The sequence below is a fragment of the Neolamprologus brichardi genome, chromosome 9, assembly GCF_056152115.1.
Source record: "Neolamprologus brichardi isolate AB-2024 chromosome 9, ASM5615211v1, whole genome shotgun sequence".
Classification (NCBI taxonomy): Eukaryota; Metazoa; Chordata; class Actinopteri; order Cichliformes; family Cichlidae; genus Neolamprologus; species Neolamprologus brichardi.
The window spans coordinates 40,958,677-40,976,382 of NC_142112.1; the positions used below are offsets into that span (position 1 = coordinate 40,958,677).

The following is a 17,706-nucleotide window of genomic DNA, read 5'->3' on the forward strand; positions in this document are numbered from 1 at the left end:
AGGGAGGAAGAGGAGGGGTTAGCTCTGATCTGACACAACGCCACACGTCTGTGCTGGCCCAGAGTTGGAGGCCGCGGCCCAAGTCTGCCTACGAGCTGACTGCTTTTATTCTGAAGGGGTGCTGCCTGGCTCTGAATGTCTGCTGAGAATGGCTCCGGAAACTTCTCCTCCTTACAGCACCTCCACACAAACACATTCTGTCGGTGTCCTCCATCCATGCATGTGAGGGAGGAGAGCTCAGGTCCAGACCTGCTCCACACTTACTCTGTTAAAGTTTCCACGCACAGCTTCTTTTTCACTTTGTGGTTAAAATCACGTTTAAGGGTTGGAGGAGTTATGGGGACAGACTCCTGGGATTTTATTCTGAAAGTCAGAACAAACTGGAGCCTCAGAAACGTCCAGCAGAGGCAGCAGTGAGTCAGTCCCCATACACTCCCATGTTAGTCAGTTGACAGCTTTGTTTCCCCTTTGTAACTCCTGGTGTTATCTCACAGTCGTTCAGCGTAGCTGTCAGACCTCAGTGTTTCTGTGTTGACGTGTTTGAGCTCCACCTGTTGCCCTCACGCCTGTCGCTCTGTGTCCGCCTGTCTCCTCGCCCGTCCCTTCTGTTTTTCTCTCTCAGCAAATGCGTCAGAAGAGCAAGCAGCTCGCCAAGATGGAGGCCACCCAGAAGCTGGAGCAGGTGAAGAACGAGCAGCGGCAGCAGCAGCAGCTCCTGGCCAGCCAGCGCCTCTCAGGCCCCCAGTCGCCTGACTCTGGCAGCCACAGCCCCGTGCCCAGCGGAGGAAGCGCCTCCCCTCAGCTCCACGCGGGTCTCAGGGAGGGTCAGCCCAGGCAGCACCTCCTGCAGGGAGGTTCTGGACCAGCGGACGACATCTTCCTGCGGCCTCAAGCACCGCCCCCTTCTGGCTTTTCCTCACTCCCTCAATCCCCACATCCCTCCTCTCCCCTCCACCAGCCAACGTCTTCCCCCCAGATGTTCTCTCCCCCGTCCTCCCGCCCTTCCTCACCCTGGGACCCCTACAGTAAGGTTATAGGCACTCCTCGGCCCTCCTCTTCCCAGCCTGGAGGCCCCGCAGCCTCCCAGCAGCATCACAGCTCCCTTAGCACCTCCCCAGCCCATGATGTCGTAGGCTCTCCTGCTCCGTCCCCCGACTCCAAAACACCTGACGTCTTCAGAAGCCTCGGGCCACAACCAGGTAACCCCGCCCCCGACCCGTCAGTCAGACACGCCGGCATCCGAGTGGCCGAAGCCTACCAGAAGACGAACGTGCGAGTCGCTGCGCCCGAGTCGTGCAGTCGTCAACTGGTCCAGGGTGGTGTGTTTAAGGCCCCCATGCCCCCTCAGCAAGAGGCATGTGGTGGAGGAGGGAGGAGGGACCTGTCAAGGCTCACAGACCCAAGCTTTGCCCCCCCTCCTTCACAGGAGCCTCCCTTCCCCTCCAGCCCACTGTCAGGTCTGGGCTCCCCCCACCGTAGCCCCTACGCCCAAGCGCCCGGCACGCCCAGACCAGATTACACCCAGCAGATGTCCGACCCCTTCACCCAGCAGTCACCTATGACCTCCCGGCCATCTCCGGATCCCTACACCAACCCTCAGACCCCGGGCACGCCGCGCCCCCACTCGGACCCCACATACCTCACCACACCGCCTGCGCTGAGACCAGACCAGTACAACCAGCAATCCATGAGCCGCCGTCCGTCCCCCTCTCACCCGACCCTCGATCCCTACGCCTCCAACCCGGGCACGCCCCATCCAGCTGTCATCGACCGCTTCCCCCGATCACCAGGGAGTCAGCGGACCGGCGACCCCTACGCACAGCCCGCAGGTACACCGCGACCCTCGCCGGATCCCTACGCCCAGCAGCCCTCCACACCACGACCCCAGAAGGCCCACGAGCCATTCAGCCAAACCCCAGTCGAGAGCTTAGCTCCTCAGCCTGCAGCTTCCGCTTCATCCCCTCTGGCTCCAGGAGACCCAGGGACCTTCACCCCAACGCCCCACCAGGTAACATCACAGCCCACGGCCTCCGTTCTCTGCCACAGAGCAGCGTCTTCTTCTACTCATCTTCTCTCTGGTCAGTTACAGCAGTCACCAGGAAGACAACAGCAGCAGGACTCATTTCCCAGAACCCCAAAGCACCCTGGGATATCAGAAGAGAGCTTCTCTGCTTTGGCCAGTCACACTCCGGGGCACGATCCGTTTGAGCAGGGTCACATGACACCAGGCCGATCGCAAACCGACAAGACGGCGACCACTGAAACATCTGCTTTAGACGGGTCGATGAGCGCGATGCTTGGTGACTCGGGGGAGAAGCTGAGACAGGTGAGACGGGTGTTGTAAGTCCACGTTTGTCTGCTCGAGTGTTGCTGGTTCTCGTGTGTTTAGCGAGTTCATCCTGTTCTCTCTGCAGCGTCAGCGGCTTCGGGAGCTGATCCTGAGACAGCAGCAGCAGAAGAGCACGCTACGTCAGGAGAAGGGTCTGCAGGAACCGGCTCCTGGGCTGGCTGCAGCCCCGGCTGCTCCAACAGGATCCTCCCCTGGTTCTGGCACACCTCTTCACAACTGGTCGCAGGACGACTCCTCCAGCTCCACCGCTTCCCCTGTCCAGACGGACCCATTTGGGCGCCCTCCGCCCCCGTATCCTGGCACGATACGGCCTGCCGGGGCTCCAGCCCTGAGGTTCCCTGGAGGGTTCCCAGGAGAACAGCAGAGGGGGTTCGCGCCCACCGAGGCTTCTTTCCCCAGACAGAGCCTCCCCAGAGAGCTGGGTGTCCAAGGACCAGGATCGAGGTGAGAGGAGAGTCCTGGTTGAGATCTGATGGTTTTTTGTGTTTGTGACTTACACCTGCTGCCCTCTACAGGTTTGGAGCTCCAGCTGGCCTCCATGACACTTTCCTGCGTGCAGGATCAACGCCTGCCTCTGGGCTCGGTGCTGTGGAGGTTCGTGTTCAGATGAGGAGGCCAGTGCCCGGGGACTTCACCGCCATCCGTCCCCACGGGACTCCAAACGCTCACCCGCACATGATGCAAGGTCAGCACAGCTCCTCCGACTGGCCGATGAGTCAAAAATGTTGAAACTTGATTGATAAAAAATTCTCTCCCCTCAGGTGTCCCCCAGCCCTTCCTCCCTCGCTCTCTCCCCATCCAGCAGCACAGCATCATGGGACAGCCCTACATCGAGCTTCGACATCGCGCTCCAGAGAACCGCCTCAGGCTGCCCTTCTCTCTCCCTTCAGCCACGGACCCCGACGCCCCTCTCCTGCACCCCAGAGACCCCCACCCACCTGCCATCAGACCTGGTCCCGGGGCCAGGATGGGTGAGACGCTGATGGCTCAGCAGATGATGATGGCAGGCGCCGTGGAGCAGCTGAACCAGCAGGATCCTCAGCAGCACCTTGGCCACGCGGCAGCTCTGACGCAGACCGGCGAGCCGGCGCTCTCGGGAGCCGATGGAATCGAGGAGCACCTGGAAGGGGAGGACTCGGCTGTGAAGGACCTGGAGGATGTAGAAGTGAAGGATCTGGTTGACCTGAACCTGAACCTCGACCCTGAAGATGGTACGAGCGATCGAGGAGCTTATTTCTCCTTCACCAGAAATTACACCTGAAGCAAGTTATCGATCCTTCTTCACCTCGACTCGTCCTCTAACTCTGTTTCAGGTAAAGAAGACCTGGACCTGGGTCCCAACGACCTCCACCTCGATGACTTCCTGCTGTCGGGGAAGTTTGACCTAATCGCCTACGCCGACCCTGAGCTCAACCTGGAGGACAAGAAGGACATGTTCAACGAGGAGCTGGATCTGGGCGAGCCAGCGGAGGAGAAGGATGGAGGTGGTGGTTCTAGAAAGACCGACAGCAGCTCCCACCTGGTCGGACAGATCAAACAGGAAGTGAGGGACGACAGCAAGACGGGGGCAGCTCGACCTGGGGTCATCGCCACCGGCAAGCCCCCGGGAGCTCTAGGACTGGAGGTTTCCTCTGTCCATCACATCAAGGTGGGACGTTTTCAATTTATCAATAATAAATATTAATCAATAATTAGTTCAATAAGGAGAACATAATCAATAACCCACCACTGCCTCCAGGAGAAGCTGGAGGACTCCGGTTCTGTTTCAGGGGCTCTGTCATCCCTCAAGCCCCAGGAGCAGGTCCCATCCATGGGCCTGGTGTCCAGAGTTCAGCCCGCTGTGACCACAGGTAAACAAACACACGCCTGATCCGCCCCCTCGTGGTATCGACCAATCACTGATCTAATCAGCAGGTTTGAAACTGTTTCTGATTGCTCTCCCTCTCCCAGGACAACAGCCTGTCTTCCAGCAGAGGCCTCAACTCACCCCCCACCCTCAGGCTGTCTCAGTGTCTCCTCACCCACTGCCTCTCCAGCCTCCTCACCTCCTCCTCACCACTCAGACCGAACCTCCACATGTGGGGACCTCCACGCAGAGCCAGAACAAACAAAGGCCTCTGCTTCTGGAGGAGCAGCCGCTTCTTTTGCAGGACCTCCTGGACCAGGAGCGCCAGGAGCAGCAGCAGCAGCAGCAGATGCAGGCCCTGATCAGACAACGCTCCACCACAGACTCTGCGTTCCTCGGTGTGGGTAAGTCCAGGATCCTGAAGCACCACTGGACTGTCCTTCTCATGAAGCTGAACTCTTGTTCTTGTTTGTCCTGCAGACTTTGATTCCATTACAGACCCCATCATGAAGGCAAAGATGGTGGCTTTGAAAGGCATAAACAAAGTGATGTCTCAGGGAAACCTGGGTCTGAATCCCGCAGTCATCAACAGGTTCCAGCAGCCTCCAGGAGCCCCCGGTCCCGAGGTCCCCCCTCAGCCTCCACACCTGGCGTTACAGGTATGTTGACTCGGACACAGTAACTGACCACACAGGACAGAGCTAAACTCTAACATGTCTGGGTTCTTTCTGTGTCAGGAGGGGAAGGTGAACCCTCAGCTGGTGCAGCCCAACCCCCCGAGCTTTGGCGCCGGGTTCAGCAGTGAGTATCAGGAACCAATCAGAGCAGCTTGAACAGTGGGTCTAACACAAAACCCTCCTCATCACTAAATTCTGCTTCTTTTCCCAGATGAGCCCAAGCGGCCGCAGTACGAGGACTGGCTCGGAGAGACGCAGCAGCTCCTGCAGATGCAGCAGCGCCTCCTGGAGGATCAGATCGCCGCCCACCGCAAGACCAAGAAGGCGCTGTCAGCCAAACAGAGAACGGCCAAGAAGGCGGGCCGTGTCTTCGCAGAGGAGGACGCCGCCCAGCTGCGCTACATCAGCGAGCAGCAGGGAGTGGTCCAGAAGCAGCTAGAGCAGGTAACGGAGCTGATGCCAGTGCAGAATAAGTCCAGATTATCAGATCAGACGGTGAAGGCCGGGGGCGGCAGTGAAACCTGTAAGGCACCATCAGGGCCGTGTATCCACAGTCAGTGCTTCTTGTCTGTGTTCAGATCCGCAAGCAGCAGAAGGACCACGCCGAGCTCATCGAGGACTACCGCACCAAACATCCTCAGAGGGGTCTACAGCAGCAACCGGCTTCCCCCCTCCCTCAGAAGCTGCTCTCACAGCCCGTCGTGCCCCTGCAACCCCACCCGGGCGGCCCCGCACCGGCCCGTCTCCCAAATGTGCCTCCCGGTTGGACTCCAGGGGGTGGGGCTCCAGGGAGGATGCCGCCTCATCAACCCCCTCAACTCCCCGCCGCCCTACCCAACAGCCCGCAAGTACCCCCCCACACCCAGGCGCCCTCTGCCTTAGTGCCGGGCCTCGCAGCTCAGACGGCGGGCTTTACTGCCGCCTCCCGAGGCCCCAGCGGAGCCCCCACCGGAGGTCCCAATGGAGCCACAGTGGATGGAGCTGGCCCTGCCCCTCAGGTAACAAACATGGCTGCTGCACCCCACCGTGATCTAGACCAGACTCGCATCATAAATCAGACGGGGAGGGGGGGTTATCTCCATATGTTTGAGCCCTCATACCTGCATCAGCACAGGAGACCCCACAGGAAGTTCAGTCTAGTCGACATCTGGATTTGTCTTTTATGTATCTCTGAACATCTGTGTTAGAAAAGCCAATGAGGGGGTAACACTGGTTCATGTGAGCTTACTCTGAAACAAAAGTAAAGGCTGCTCCTGGGCGCTGGCTAACCCCTCTGACTCCGCCTCCTCCGCAGGTCAAGTTTGACGACAACAACCCGTTCAGCGAGGGTTTCCAGGAGAGGGAGAGGAGGGAGAGGCTGAGGGAGCAGCAGGAGAGGCAGCGGGTTCAGCTCATGCAGGAGGTAAAACATCACGCAGGAGGAGAGCAAGCTGGCCTCAGTCAGCAGAGCTCCTCATAAAGCACGCCCCCTCTGACAGGTTTCTGTTTAACATGAAGATGTTCATGCTCTCACAGCTGGAGCTCGCCCTGGTTAAGAACCAGGAAGAGTTCAATGTAAAGAGGAGGAGACGGAGCGCAGAGCTTCAGACTGGAGTCGTGTTAAAGAGAGTAAACCAGTTTAAGCAGATGGGTTTAGACTCTCAGAGCAGCTGAAAGCTCTGCTCCTCTTAGTGCTGAGACGGGAACAATGAGGTGAAGACCTCGGTGAATGAGAGGGAGTAAATGTGGAGGAAATCACACAAGTAGGGAGGGACCAGGTTGTGGATACACATCGCGAGTATCTGAGAAGTGGCGAGGATAGGAGCAGCATGTGGGGCGAGGGGTAAGTGTGGTATGCAGACCAGGTGGAAAAGTGCTGTCGAGGAGGACAGCCAGGCTGTTACCCTGAGGGGAGGGGGGTGCAGGTGTTGTCAGTATCAATGGAAACCTGTAAGCTGTGCTGACAAGCTTCAGTTTTATTACTGCTGAGTGTGAGACACTGGAGGATGATTTGACCTCACTGAGGCAGGACGAGAGGGCATGGGTGGCAGGGTGAGACTGGGTTTGAGTGTCAGCTGTGCAACAGTGAAAGCTAATATTTATGTGGAAGCACTTCAGGGACGAATAACAGAGGCCCCAACACTGAACCCTGGGGAACGCCGGCAGAAACAGGAAATGAGCTTGAAGAGTGAGCTTTAAATTGAATATGAGAGATGTGAGGGGAACCAGGCAGGGAGGGCAGTCTCTCCAGAGGACGGTGAGGAAACGAGTCAGCTGCCATCAGGAGGCTGGTCGTTTTTAATAGTCGTTCCCTGTGAAGTAGATGGAAACCAGACTGGAGTTCATAGAGATTATTGTTGTTACCTGTGTGAAGCTGAGAGGAGGCAATTTTCTCAAGAGTTTGAGAAACAAAGATCGGATATCTAAATGGATTTATCTGTACCAGGCTTTTTAAGAATGGAGTAAAGGAGGCAGGTTTCAATGATGAAGGAACGAGTGCAGTACTGAGGGAAGACTGAGTAATAGTGATAATAATTTGGGCCAATGAGGACGGCTTTTAACGAGGACAGGAAGAGGGTGGAGCTGACAGACAGACTGGCTCATTATTGGTCCATCCGATCGTTGGGGGAGAGTCAAACTTGAAGATGGTTGAATGGTGGACAAGGAGGGAGCAAGGAGCTCCAGCAGAGGTGTCAATATTAGTCTGGAGGCCTGGTTACATCCACGAGAACAGATGAAACCACATGCGTATGTCGTTGTTGTGTGTATGAATAAAGCGTGGTTGTCAGGGGTTAAAGGTCAGAGGTGTCTGCAGCCTCCTGCTCATGAATCCTGTTGATGTGCTTCCAGGTGGAGCGTCACCGCGTCCTGCAGCAGAGACTGGAGCTGGAGCAGCAGAGCCTCTTGGGGGCCTCCGTGCCTCCTGCCGCGACTCCGTCGGGTCCTCAGGTGGGACCGACAGCGGGTCCTGCCCCCGGAGGGGACGGTTTGTCTCAGATGCCCTTTTTCAGCTCCGAGCTGCCCCAGGACTTCCTCCAGACCTCCAGACCTCGACCTCAGCACCAGATGGCAGCGACCTTTCCCCTGCAGGCGGGCCTCCGCCAAGGCTTCACGGCGAGGCCTCTGCTCCCTGGAGCGCCCCCTGTTCCAACAGGTGAACCCCCCATGAACGTGGCTCCTTCCAGCCTCCAGACCAGGACGAGGCTCCCTGGCCTCACAGCACCCTCAGCCCCAGGGCAGGCACACCCAGCTGGGATCGGAGCAGCAGGAATGCCCTCCTCCCATCCGGCAGGGCAGGGACATCTATTCGGACACGACTCCTCCTCTTCCTCCCCCTCCACTCCTCTGGCCACTTCCTTCCCCTGCTCCTCCTCTGGTGGCCCCGCCTCCCTCATCCAGCTGTATTCTGACATCATCCCGGACAATAAACCGAATAAGAAGAGGAGTAGGAAGAAGGACGGGGAGGAAGCCACAGGAGGAGGGGGGGCCCGGACGCCACTGTCCTCGCAGTCTGATGACCTCACTGCCCCTCCCACCCCTGCTCTCTCTGATACTGCGTGCTCCACACCCACCTTTGGCAGCATGGACCAATCAGAGCTGTCTTTCCCTCAGAGCTCCTCCCTCTCTGGTCTGGCCCCATCATCAGAGCTGGAGAGGCAGCTGTCCATCATCTCTGCAGCCCAGCAGAGAGCCTCCGGGCTGGGCTCAGAGTGCCAGAGAGGGCCCCTATCTGCAGCTCTGCTGAAGGTCAAGGTGCGCTTGTTTCACACTTCATCCCACTGCTGCAGTGGTACTGTAGTAACACAGTGGTGCTGTAGTACTGCTGTAGTACTGCGGTGGTGTGCGCTCCTCTAACAGTCACTTTCCTGGTCTCTCTGCAGGAGGAGCGTGAGGAGGCCGCAGCCTGTGGAGCCAGGGTGGTGAAGACGGAGGAGGGCCGGGCAGAGCCGTTCTCCCCCACGTCTCCTCATCAGGCAGGCGATGCAGGTAAGGAGCTGCTCAGACACCTGCTAAGGGACAAGACCTCCCCTGCCAACACGCCATCGCCCGTCACCCAAGCTCCGCCTATCGCCCGGCGACAGCTGTCCAGCGATGGCTGTCGATCTGAAGAGGAAGATGCACCAGGTTCCCATGGCAACATGGTGAGGAGGTGGCCAGCGCAGACAAATGGTATGTCATGTGACCTTTTAGTTAAAAAAGCTGATCACGTGCTCCACCTCCAGGTGGCGAGGGACGGGCCTGCCTCAGAGCTGCTGGACGCCTTCGGCAGGAAGAAGACGCAACGCTGCAAGAGACCCGCCCGGCCCGACAAAGACCGAGCTCCTCCCAAGTACAAAAGGAAGAAGAAGGAGGAGGAGGCACTCCAATCCTGCTCCACCTCTTCCTCTGACCCGGTGGTGACACACCTCAGACAGGTAGAGCCCCGCCTCCTCCTGTTTAGTGAGCAGGAAGCAGATGTGTCTGAAAGCTTAAACCTCTCCCTCCATCAACAGCTGGCAGTGCTGCCCCTCATGGAGCCGGTCCTGGGGGTGGATCTCAGTCTGTTCCCCCCCTACGGCACTTCCTCTCTGGGCCGAGACTCCCGGCTGAGCGGCTCCTTCGGCAACGCCTGCCTGGATGGAGTCAGCGACTACTACTCCCAGCTCATATACAAGGTACCGCTGCACTACTGAGCTAATACTTTAGTGATGGTGTAGTACTGCTGTTTGCTTACATCACTTCCTTTCTGCTCCTCCAGCAGAACAACCTCAGTAACCCCCCCACTCCTCCGGCCTCCCTGCCACCGACACCGCCTCCTGTTGCCAGGCAGAAACTGGTGAACGGTTTCGCCACGACAGAGGAGCTGACCAGGAAGGAGGTCGGCGAGCAGGACGGTGAGAGGCTTATTTGACCCTCTTCTTTGTCTGACAGGCACAGCCTGTGGCCGTAAGTATGTGGACACCTGACAGCTGATCTCTTCTTCCTGTTTCTACCTCAGTGAAAGGTGTGTCTGCTCTGAAGCTGAAAGGGGAGGAGCTTCTTAGTTTAAACCATCCCTCCAAGACAGTAGATGTGCCTGCCTCCCTCCCAACCCCACCCCACAACAACCAGGAGGAGCTCAGGTAAGCCCCGCCCCTCAGACGTGAAGCCAAATGCCTCGTCGTCGTCTCGAGTCGCGCTGACTCTTCTCGTGATTTCTCATCCTCAGGGTCCAGGACTCGTCAGAGCGAGATGACAGCTACGTTCCATCGTCGTCCCCGGAGAGCGTGGCGGACATGGAGGTCAGCCGGTACCCCGACCTGTCCTTCATCAAACTGGAGCCCCCCTCACCCTGCCCGTCGCCTACACTACCCATGATCCCCTGTGCTTGGGGGAAAGGTGAGTCAGCCGCAGCGTGACTGGAAGATGTCTCCTGACTGTTCTGATGCTCACCTGTTGCTCACCTGTGTGCAGGCTCTGCAGTCAAACAGGAAGTGAAGACTGAGACCAACCATCAGGGACTTCCTTCCTGCTCGAACACAGACCTGGTTACCATAGCAATAACCCTGAACCCCACTGCAGCCCAGGTAAACATCTCTTGCTATCAATGTTGATGTATCAGTAGCCCCTCCCCCTGGTCGTCATGGCTGTGACCGTCTGTTTCCAGAACGTTCCAGGAGTGATGGCGGCGGTGGCGGAGCTGCTGCGGGTCCCCGTCCCTGTGAACTACCAGCTGAGCCGAGCGTCCGGCCCCGAGCAGAGCTCTCTGGCCCTGCTGGCGAGCGTGCAGGTGCCGCTGACGCAGGTGAGATCGCCGCACAGCGTTGCTTCATCGCTGTGCCGAGCGTCTCTCCAGGTGACTGACAGCTGTTTGATGTGTTCACAGGGTTCATCCGCCACAAAACAGAGAGCGGCCGCCACAGGAAACACAGGTCTGCACGCCCACTCGCACGCTCACGCACGCACACACCTGTGCGTCTGTTCATATCTAACCGTGTGTCTACAGGTGTCAGGATGGACTTCAGCCAGCAGGGCGGCGCCACCACCAGGCCTCCGTGCTGCAGCTACTGCAAGGTGTTGCTGGGAAACGGAGTCCGCGTTGTCAGGGAGCTCAAACAGGTTAGACGCCTCCGAGGAGACGGTGAGTGACCTCACAGTGGACAGGAAGTCACCCTCTGTGTGTGTGTTACAGGAGGGTCAGCCCGGACCCGGCGCCAGCTTGCTCTTCTGCAGTCCCAACTGCTCCACCCTCTACACCAGCGACCTCCAGAGCAGGTCTGCAGGCACCAAGGTGAGGCCCCGCCCACACCGCAGGTGTCACAGCCGTCATTGGCTGATGTGTTTGGCGCTGAGATTAGGCACAGACAATGTTTAGTTACAATTATAGTGGTAGTTGTTAGGATTGGCTGCTGTGGGGGTGGGTGTGGTTGTTCCCGTGGTGCAGTGTAGTCTGGGTCAGGAGTTCAGGTTTCCCACAATGCACCGCTTTAACGCCTGTCCCGCTGTCAGTCTGCAGTCCCCGTCCTGCTCTCCGGCTCCGAGTGCCCCCCTCCCACCAGGGGGCAGCACCAGTACACCAACAACATGTCCTCCATCGCCGTCCACGCCCTCCCCCGTGCTCCCTCCTCGCCTCCCCCGACATCCTCCTCCTCCTCCCCACCTCTCTTCTTCCCATCTGCTTCTGCCATCACCATGGAGACCAGGCCTCGCATGGACAGCCTCAAGGTGGGCGTGGTTACCTGTGAACTAACATTGTACTGAGTCAGGTCATTGATTTGAAGACTGACTGTTTGATTGGCTTACAGGTGAAGGTAAAGTTGAAGCCCCGCCCCCGAGCAGTCCCAGGTGAGGAGGACTCACTGTCATCGTGCCATGGAAAGAGGATGAAGAGTTCCCGCTGGCGACGCTGGAGTGTTAACATCACACTGAGCAGGTATGTTAGGGACCTCATTTGAACCTCACCTGTGGGGGAAGGGGCGGAGCCTCTGCTCCAGCAATGACCACTGTGTTTGAGGATAACAGCCTGTGCAAGTGCACATGGCGCCACGACGCCCTCAGCTGCGCGTCATCAGACCTGGATGTTGTGTCATCAGTAATCTTTCTCTTTTTCACGCAGGGGTACGTGCATCTCTAATGAGGCGGTTGCCTTGCCAACACAGGATGAAGTGGATGAGCTGTTGAAGAACCTGGGGGCGTGTCTTCGTCCAGACCCATTACCCAGAGACCAGCGCAGGTGCTGCTTCTGTCACCAGCAGGGCGATGGCCAGACAGACGGACCGGCCAGGCTGCTGAACCTGGACTTGGATCTGTGGGTGAGTGCGCCGCCCTCTGCTCTGAGTCTCCGGAGGCGGCGCGGTGCGGCCCATTCACCTGTCGTCCATGTGTTTGTCCCAGGTGCACCTTAACTGCGCCCTGTGGTCCAGCGAGGTGTACGAGACTCAGGCGGGTGCGCTCATCAACGTGGAGCTGGCTTTGAGGCGAGGACTGACGCTGCGCTGCGCTCACTGCCAGCAGACCGGCGCCACGAGCGGCTGCAACCGCCTCCGCTGCACCAACACCTACCACTTCACCTGTGCCTCGCAGGCCCAGTGCACCTTCTTCAAGGTAAGTGCAAGGCCGAGTTGCACCTGAGCTCACGCCCACCGCGCACTCCTCCTCACCTGCACCTCCTCTGTCCTCCAGGATAAGACCATGCTCTGCCACCTCCATAAACCCAGGATGGTTCCTCTCAGCGGGGACAGGTCCTGCGGCGGCTCACCCTCCTCCACTCCCGGCTCCGCCCCTGACGCGGCGGCTGTGACGGCCTCTGACCCGTACGACTCAGAGCTGCGATGCTTCGCGGTGTTCCGCCGAGTGTTCGTGCAGCGGGACGAGGCGCGCCAGATCGCAGCCGTGGTGCAGCGCGGCGAGCGGCAGCACACCTTCAGGGTCGGCAGCCTGCTGTTCCGCGCCATCGGCAGGCTCCTCCCACAGCAGATGAGAACCTTCCACAACGAGGCGGCCATCTTCCCCGTCGGTTACCATGCTAACCGTATCTACTGGAGCATGCGCCACAGCAACAGGTAAGAGCAGCAGCGTGCGGTAGCCACGCCCACCGCTGTGCTACATCACAGTTTTCTTTGGTGGAAGACAAAGTTTAGATCTGCAGGAAGATGTTTATGTTAGGAGCTTTTACTGTGAAAGGTTGCAACAGGAAGAAGGCCAGTGTAGTGATGGAGGTGTCGGATTACCAACCACAGTGTGAGAGGGCGTTTACCTCCCTCTGCAGTGATTGGTCTGATCACAGGTAGACGTCAGCAGTGATTGGTCGGTCTGATGGCTTTCTGCTCGTGCTCCGCAGACGCTGTAAGTACATGTGCTACATCGAGGAGGAGGAGGGGCAGCCGCTGTTCAAGGTGAAGGTGGTGGAGAAAGGACACGATGACCTCATTCTGACCGGACCCACGCCCAAAGGTAAACATCACCTGTGTGTCTGCACGACATCATCAGCAGCACTGCTGCTCCTCAGGAGCGATGAACCCAACTGTGTGTGTGTGTGTGTGTGTGTCTGTGCGCGTGTCTGTGCGCGCGTGTGTGTGTCTGTGTGTGTGCGCGCCTGTGCGCGTGTGTGTGTGTGTGTCTGTGTGTGTGTGTGTGTGTGTGTGTGTCTGTGTGTGTGTCTGTGTGTGTGCGCGTGTGTGTGTGTCTGTGTGTGTGCGTGTGTGTGTCTGTGTGTGTGCGCGCCTGTGCGCGTGTGTGTGTCTGTGTGTTTGTGTGTGTGTGTGTGTGCGTGTCTGTGTCTGTGTGTATGTGTCTGTGCGCGTGTGTGTGTGCGTGTCTGTGTGTGTGTTTGTGTGTGTGTGTGTGTGTGCGTGTGTGTGTCTGTGTGCGTGCGTGCGTGTCTGTGTGTGTGCGCGTGTGTGTGTGTCTGTGTGTGTGCGCGTGTGTGTGTGTCTGTGTGTGTGCGCGTGTGTGTGTGTCTGTGTGTGTGCGCGTGTGTGTGTATGTGTGTGCGCGTGTGTGTGTGTCTGTGTGTGTGCGCGTGTGTGTGTGTCTGTGTGTGTGCGCGTGTGTGTGTGTCTGTGTGTGTGTGTGTGCGTGTGCGTGTGTGTGTGTGTGTGTCTGTGTGTGTGCGCGTGTGTGTGTGTCTGTGTGTGTGTCTGTGTGTGTGCGCGTGTGTGTGTGTCTGTGTGTGTGTCTGTGTGTGTGCGTGTCTGTGTCTGTGTGTGTGTGTGTGTGTGTGTGTGTCTGTGTGTGTGCGTGTCTGTGTGTGTGTGTGTGCGTGTGTCTGTGTCTGTGTGTGTCTGTGTGTGTGTGTGTGTCTGTGTGTGTGTCTGTGTGTGTGTGTGTGTGCGTGTGTCTGTGTGTGTGTGTGTGTGCGTGTGTCTGTGTGTGTGTGTGTGTGTGTCTGTGCGTGTGTGTGTGTGTCTGTGTGTGTGCAGCTGTGTGGGATCAGATCCTGGACCCCGTCTCCCAGATGAGGACCTCCAGCGGGACTCTGAAGCTGTTCCCAGTTTACCTGAAAGGAGAAGATCTGTTTGGTCTGACCACGTCTGCAGTGACCCGAATCATAGAGTCTGTACGTCCAGCACACACACGCACGCACACACACACACACACAGACACACACACACACACACAGACACACACACACAGAGACACACACACACCTTCAAACAGGAACTCACCTGTTCTGTGTGTTTCAGTTACCTGGCGTGGAGGCCTGTGAGCGTTACACCTTTCGTTACGGCAGGAACCCCCTCATGGAGTGGCCTCTGGCCTTCAACCCGTCAGGCTCCGCCCGTTCCGAACCCAAAGCCTGTCAGGTCAAAAGGTACGTGCTCTGCATGGTGTTGTGACATCATCAGTGTGGCTGGGACAGACCTGCTCAGGCCTCCGTCACAGGTTTCTGTAGACACACCCACAGCTGCCTGATGCCCTCCTCTCCCCCCTCAGACCCTACCTGCTGGCCAGCATCGCCCCCAGGTGTCAGGGCTCGGTGGGCTCCATCGTGGGCCTCGTCCCCGGCGTCATCGCTCTGTCTCCTGGCGAGTCCGTGGCCGGCGCTCACCAGGGACGCCACTCCAAGTCCTCGCAGTACCGCCGCATGAAGGCTGAGTGGAAGAGCAATGTGTACCTGGCACGCTCCCGCATCCAGGTGGGTCACCTGCAGCCCGAACACCTGACCGCTGACGCAGGACAGGAAGCTGACCATGTTTGTGTGTGCGCTTGCAGGGCCTCGGACTGTACGCCGCCAGAGACATCGAGAAGTGCACCATGGTCATCGAATACATCGGCACCATCATCAGGAGTGAAGTAGCCAATCGCAAGGAGAGGCTGTACGAGTCACAGGTAACGCACACAGACACACAGGTAACGCACACAGACACACAGGTAACGCACACAGACACACAGGTAACGCACACAGACACACAGGTAACGCACACAGACACACAGGTAACGCACACAGACACACAGGTCTGCTACTGTTCAGATCACGTCGACTGAAAGCTGTCGTCTGATTGGTTCGTTCACACGTCACACAAACTGTCAGTGACATCATGTGAAGGGGGTGGGGCCTGCACGTCTCGCGTCCACAGAGGGTCACGTCTTTCACTCGTGTTGTGTGTCTGTGTGCAGAATCGCGGCGTGTACATGTTCCGGATCGACAACGACTACGTGATCGACGCCACCATCACCGGGGGACCCGCTAGGTGAGTCCAGCTCAGACCGGTTCAGTGCAGACCTGCACACACCTGACCCGGTGAGCCCTTCCTGTACAGACGCTCAGGTGAGCGCCCCCTGCTGTTTCAGCAAGGAGGTGACAACAGTCCTGATGATCAGATGCAGTAAGAGGCTAAAGAGGTGTGTGTGTGTGTGTGTGTGTGTCCACCTGGACTTGAAACACCTGTCCTGGGACGCTTCAGGTGTTCTGGTGTTTAAAATGTGGGTGAGCAGCCGCTCACCTGTCGTGGAGCGCTCAGACACTCCTCACAGGAAACTTTTCTTTCATCTGGTGCTCACAGGTGAGGGTGGGGCTGTGCAAGGGTCGCAGCTCCGCCCCTCTGAATTTAACTGATTCATGTTTGCAGTGGAAATCACGCGTGATGTAAGAAAGTCACGCGTGATGTAAGAAAGTCACGCGTGATGTAAGAAAGTCACGCGTGATGTAAGAAAGTCACGCGTGATGTAAGAAAGTCACGCGTGATGTAAGAAAGTCACGCGTGATGTAAGAAAGTCACGCGTGATGTAAGAAAGTCACGCGTGATGAACCGCTCAGGAACAAATAAACCCAACGTTAACGTGTTATCTAGGTGACGTGCAGACCTCGTGTGTTATTGTGCCGGAAGTCAGGCGTTCTCACTGGCTCTAGTGACCCTTGACCTCTCGGTCAGCTGACAGCTGGTGGGGTAATGGACGTCTCAGAGCACTTCTTACAGATGTGACGTCCTGATAAGTCGAGCAGATATTATATTTACTCATCAACATTCATTAAAACTTTGTCACGGTGCCAAATTCTTATCCGCTGTCCTCCGTTTGAGTTTCAGACTAAATGCATTCTGGGATATTTGGCTGCACCAAGTCCAGGTGTGTTCGGGGGCGGGGCTCAGGTGGCTCTGCATTGATAAATATCCGAACCAGCCGAGTTCTGATAAACTCAGAGAGATCAAAGTGAAAACCTGATGAAGGATCCCAGCAGGCTGCAGGAATCTTTAATAGTGATTGGTCTGTTGACCTGTGAAAGACCCGCCTCTGTGTGTGATTGGCAGGTACATCAACCACTCATGTGCTCCCAACTGTATCACTGAGGTGGTGACGGTGGAGAAGGAGAACAAGATCATCATCAGCTCCTGCAGACGCATCCAGAGAGGAGAAGAGGTAAGCCCCGCCCTCCATCACCTCACCTCAGAGCTGTGTGGTTACTGATTACTGCCCCTCCCCCTCCAGCTGTGCTACGACTACAAGTTCGACCTGGAGGACGATCAGCATAAGATCCCGTGTCACTGCGGAGCCGTCAACTGCCGCAAATGGATGAACTGAACACACACACACAGGCAGCTCGCTCTCTGTCGATCCCTGTGGGCGGAGCTTAACTTCATATCAACACAGTGATAATAATGAAAGTGATTGCTTTGATAACAGAAGTAATGATAATAATATTGATGATGGGGATAACAGGTCAGGGTGGGGGTTATATATGCGCACGGGTGGGGTCAGAAGCTTGTTTCTGAGGCCGTAGCTGTGTTGGAGAGTGGGCGGGGCTTAAAGAGGCTGGTCCTCTGTGTATATTGTGTGTAAAAATGAGCACAGATGTAAATGTGAGATCAGAGAATGTGTTGTCTTTAACTTGCACTAAAACACAAAAACAACAAAAATAGAGACTTTATTCCCCGGCCCCGCCCACCCCACTCCGGCCCCGCCCACCTCCATTTGTTAATTTCCTGTAAAATAAGAGTTTTTTTGTATTTATTACTGAATGAAGCTATTTTCTAAACCTGCGGTGCGTTCGAGGTCCGGCGTGGCGGTGTGTAAATACGTGTACCATAGATGAGAGAATTGAGTTTAAGAAGCCCTCCACCAACCTCACCACCGCCAATCAGCTGCAGCGTTTCAAGTACCGTTTGTGTTGCCGACCTGGCACCGCATCCCGATTGGACGGACTGTGAAGGGGCAGGCGTCACCGCGGCCTTCAGGCGCCGAGTCCCGCTGCCGTGTACATAGGAGACTGCTGATGTGTACAGAGACGACACGAAGCCTTTTTTATTATTACTGGACGTAACCGTGACGATGAAGATGTTTGTTTTTGGGAAATATGGTGACTCTGATTTAGAATCATTTACAGAAAAATAAAATATTTTACATGTTGCTCTCGCGTCTTTCTGTTCTGTGTGCATAGCAACGGTCACATGACGTTC

At 57.1% G+C, this 17,706-nt stretch overlaps 1 protein-coding gene across 1 annotated transcript in view; it reads left to right on the plus strand.

The window, feature by feature from the left end:
* kmt2ca (lysine (K)-specific methyltransferase 2Ca) overlaps positions 1–17,656 on the plus strand; it is a 42,819-nt gene extending 25,163 nt beyond the window's left edge. The window contains exons 41-78 of the mRNA XM_087846726.1: positions 623–2,008; positions 2,084–2,326; positions 2,415–2,794; positions 2,866–3,035; positions 3,112–3,561; positions 3,664–3,998; positions 4,089–4,200; positions 4,301–4,600; positions 4,677–4,855; positions 4,934–4,997; positions 5,085–5,317; positions 5,452–5,871; positions 6,168–6,275; positions 7,703–8,605; positions 8,734–8,994; positions 9,076–9,267; positions 9,346–9,507; positions 9,591–9,726; positions 9,831–9,954; positions 10,041–10,210; positions 10,286–10,398; positions 10,479–10,616; positions 10,698–10,743; positions 10,818–10,930; positions 11,004–11,102; positions 11,321–11,536; positions 11,617–11,744; positions 11,928–12,123; positions 12,206–12,415; positions 12,494–12,873; positions 13,152–13,264; positions 14,233–14,369; positions 14,497–14,624; positions 14,747–14,948; positions 15,026–15,142; positions 15,431–15,504; positions 16,561–16,669; positions 16,739–17,656. Of these exons, the coding sequence (XP_087702852.1) occupies positions 623–2,008; positions 2,084–2,326; positions 2,415–2,794; positions 2,866–3,035; positions 3,112–3,561; positions 3,664–3,998; positions 4,089–4,200; positions 4,301–4,600; positions 4,677–4,855; positions 4,934–4,997; positions 5,085–5,317; positions 5,452–5,871; positions 6,168–6,275; positions 7,703–8,605; positions 8,734–8,994; positions 9,076–9,267; positions 9,346–9,507; positions 9,591–9,726; positions 9,831–9,954; positions 10,041–10,210; positions 10,286–10,398; positions 10,479–10,616; positions 10,698–10,743; positions 10,818–10,930; positions 11,004–11,102; positions 11,321–11,536; positions 11,617–11,744; positions 11,928–12,123; positions 12,206–12,415; positions 12,494–12,873; positions 13,152–13,264; positions 14,233–14,369; positions 14,497–14,624; positions 14,747–14,948; positions 15,026–15,142; positions 15,431–15,504; positions 16,561–16,669; positions 16,739–16,831 (8,940 nt within the window). The 3' untranslated portion in view covers positions 16,832–17,656. The remainder of the gene's footprint in view (positions 1–622; positions 2,009–2,083; positions 2,327–2,414; positions 2,795–2,865; positions 3,036–3,111; positions 3,562–3,663; positions 3,999–4,088; positions 4,201–4,300; positions 4,601–4,676; positions 4,856–4,933; positions 4,998–5,084; positions 5,318–5,451; positions 5,872–6,167; positions 6,276–7,702; positions 8,606–8,733; positions 8,995–9,075; positions 9,268–9,345; positions 9,508–9,590; positions 9,727–9,830; positions 9,955–10,040; positions 10,211–10,285; positions 10,399–10,478; positions 10,617–10,697; positions 10,744–10,817; positions 10,931–11,003; positions 11,103–11,320; positions 11,537–11,616; positions 11,745–11,927; positions 12,124–12,205; positions 12,416–12,493; positions 12,874–13,151; positions 13,265–14,232; positions 14,370–14,496; positions 14,625–14,746; positions 14,949–15,025; positions 15,143–15,430; positions 15,505–16,560; positions 16,670–16,738) is intronic.
* Positions 17,657–17,706: the final 50 nt, after the last annotated feature.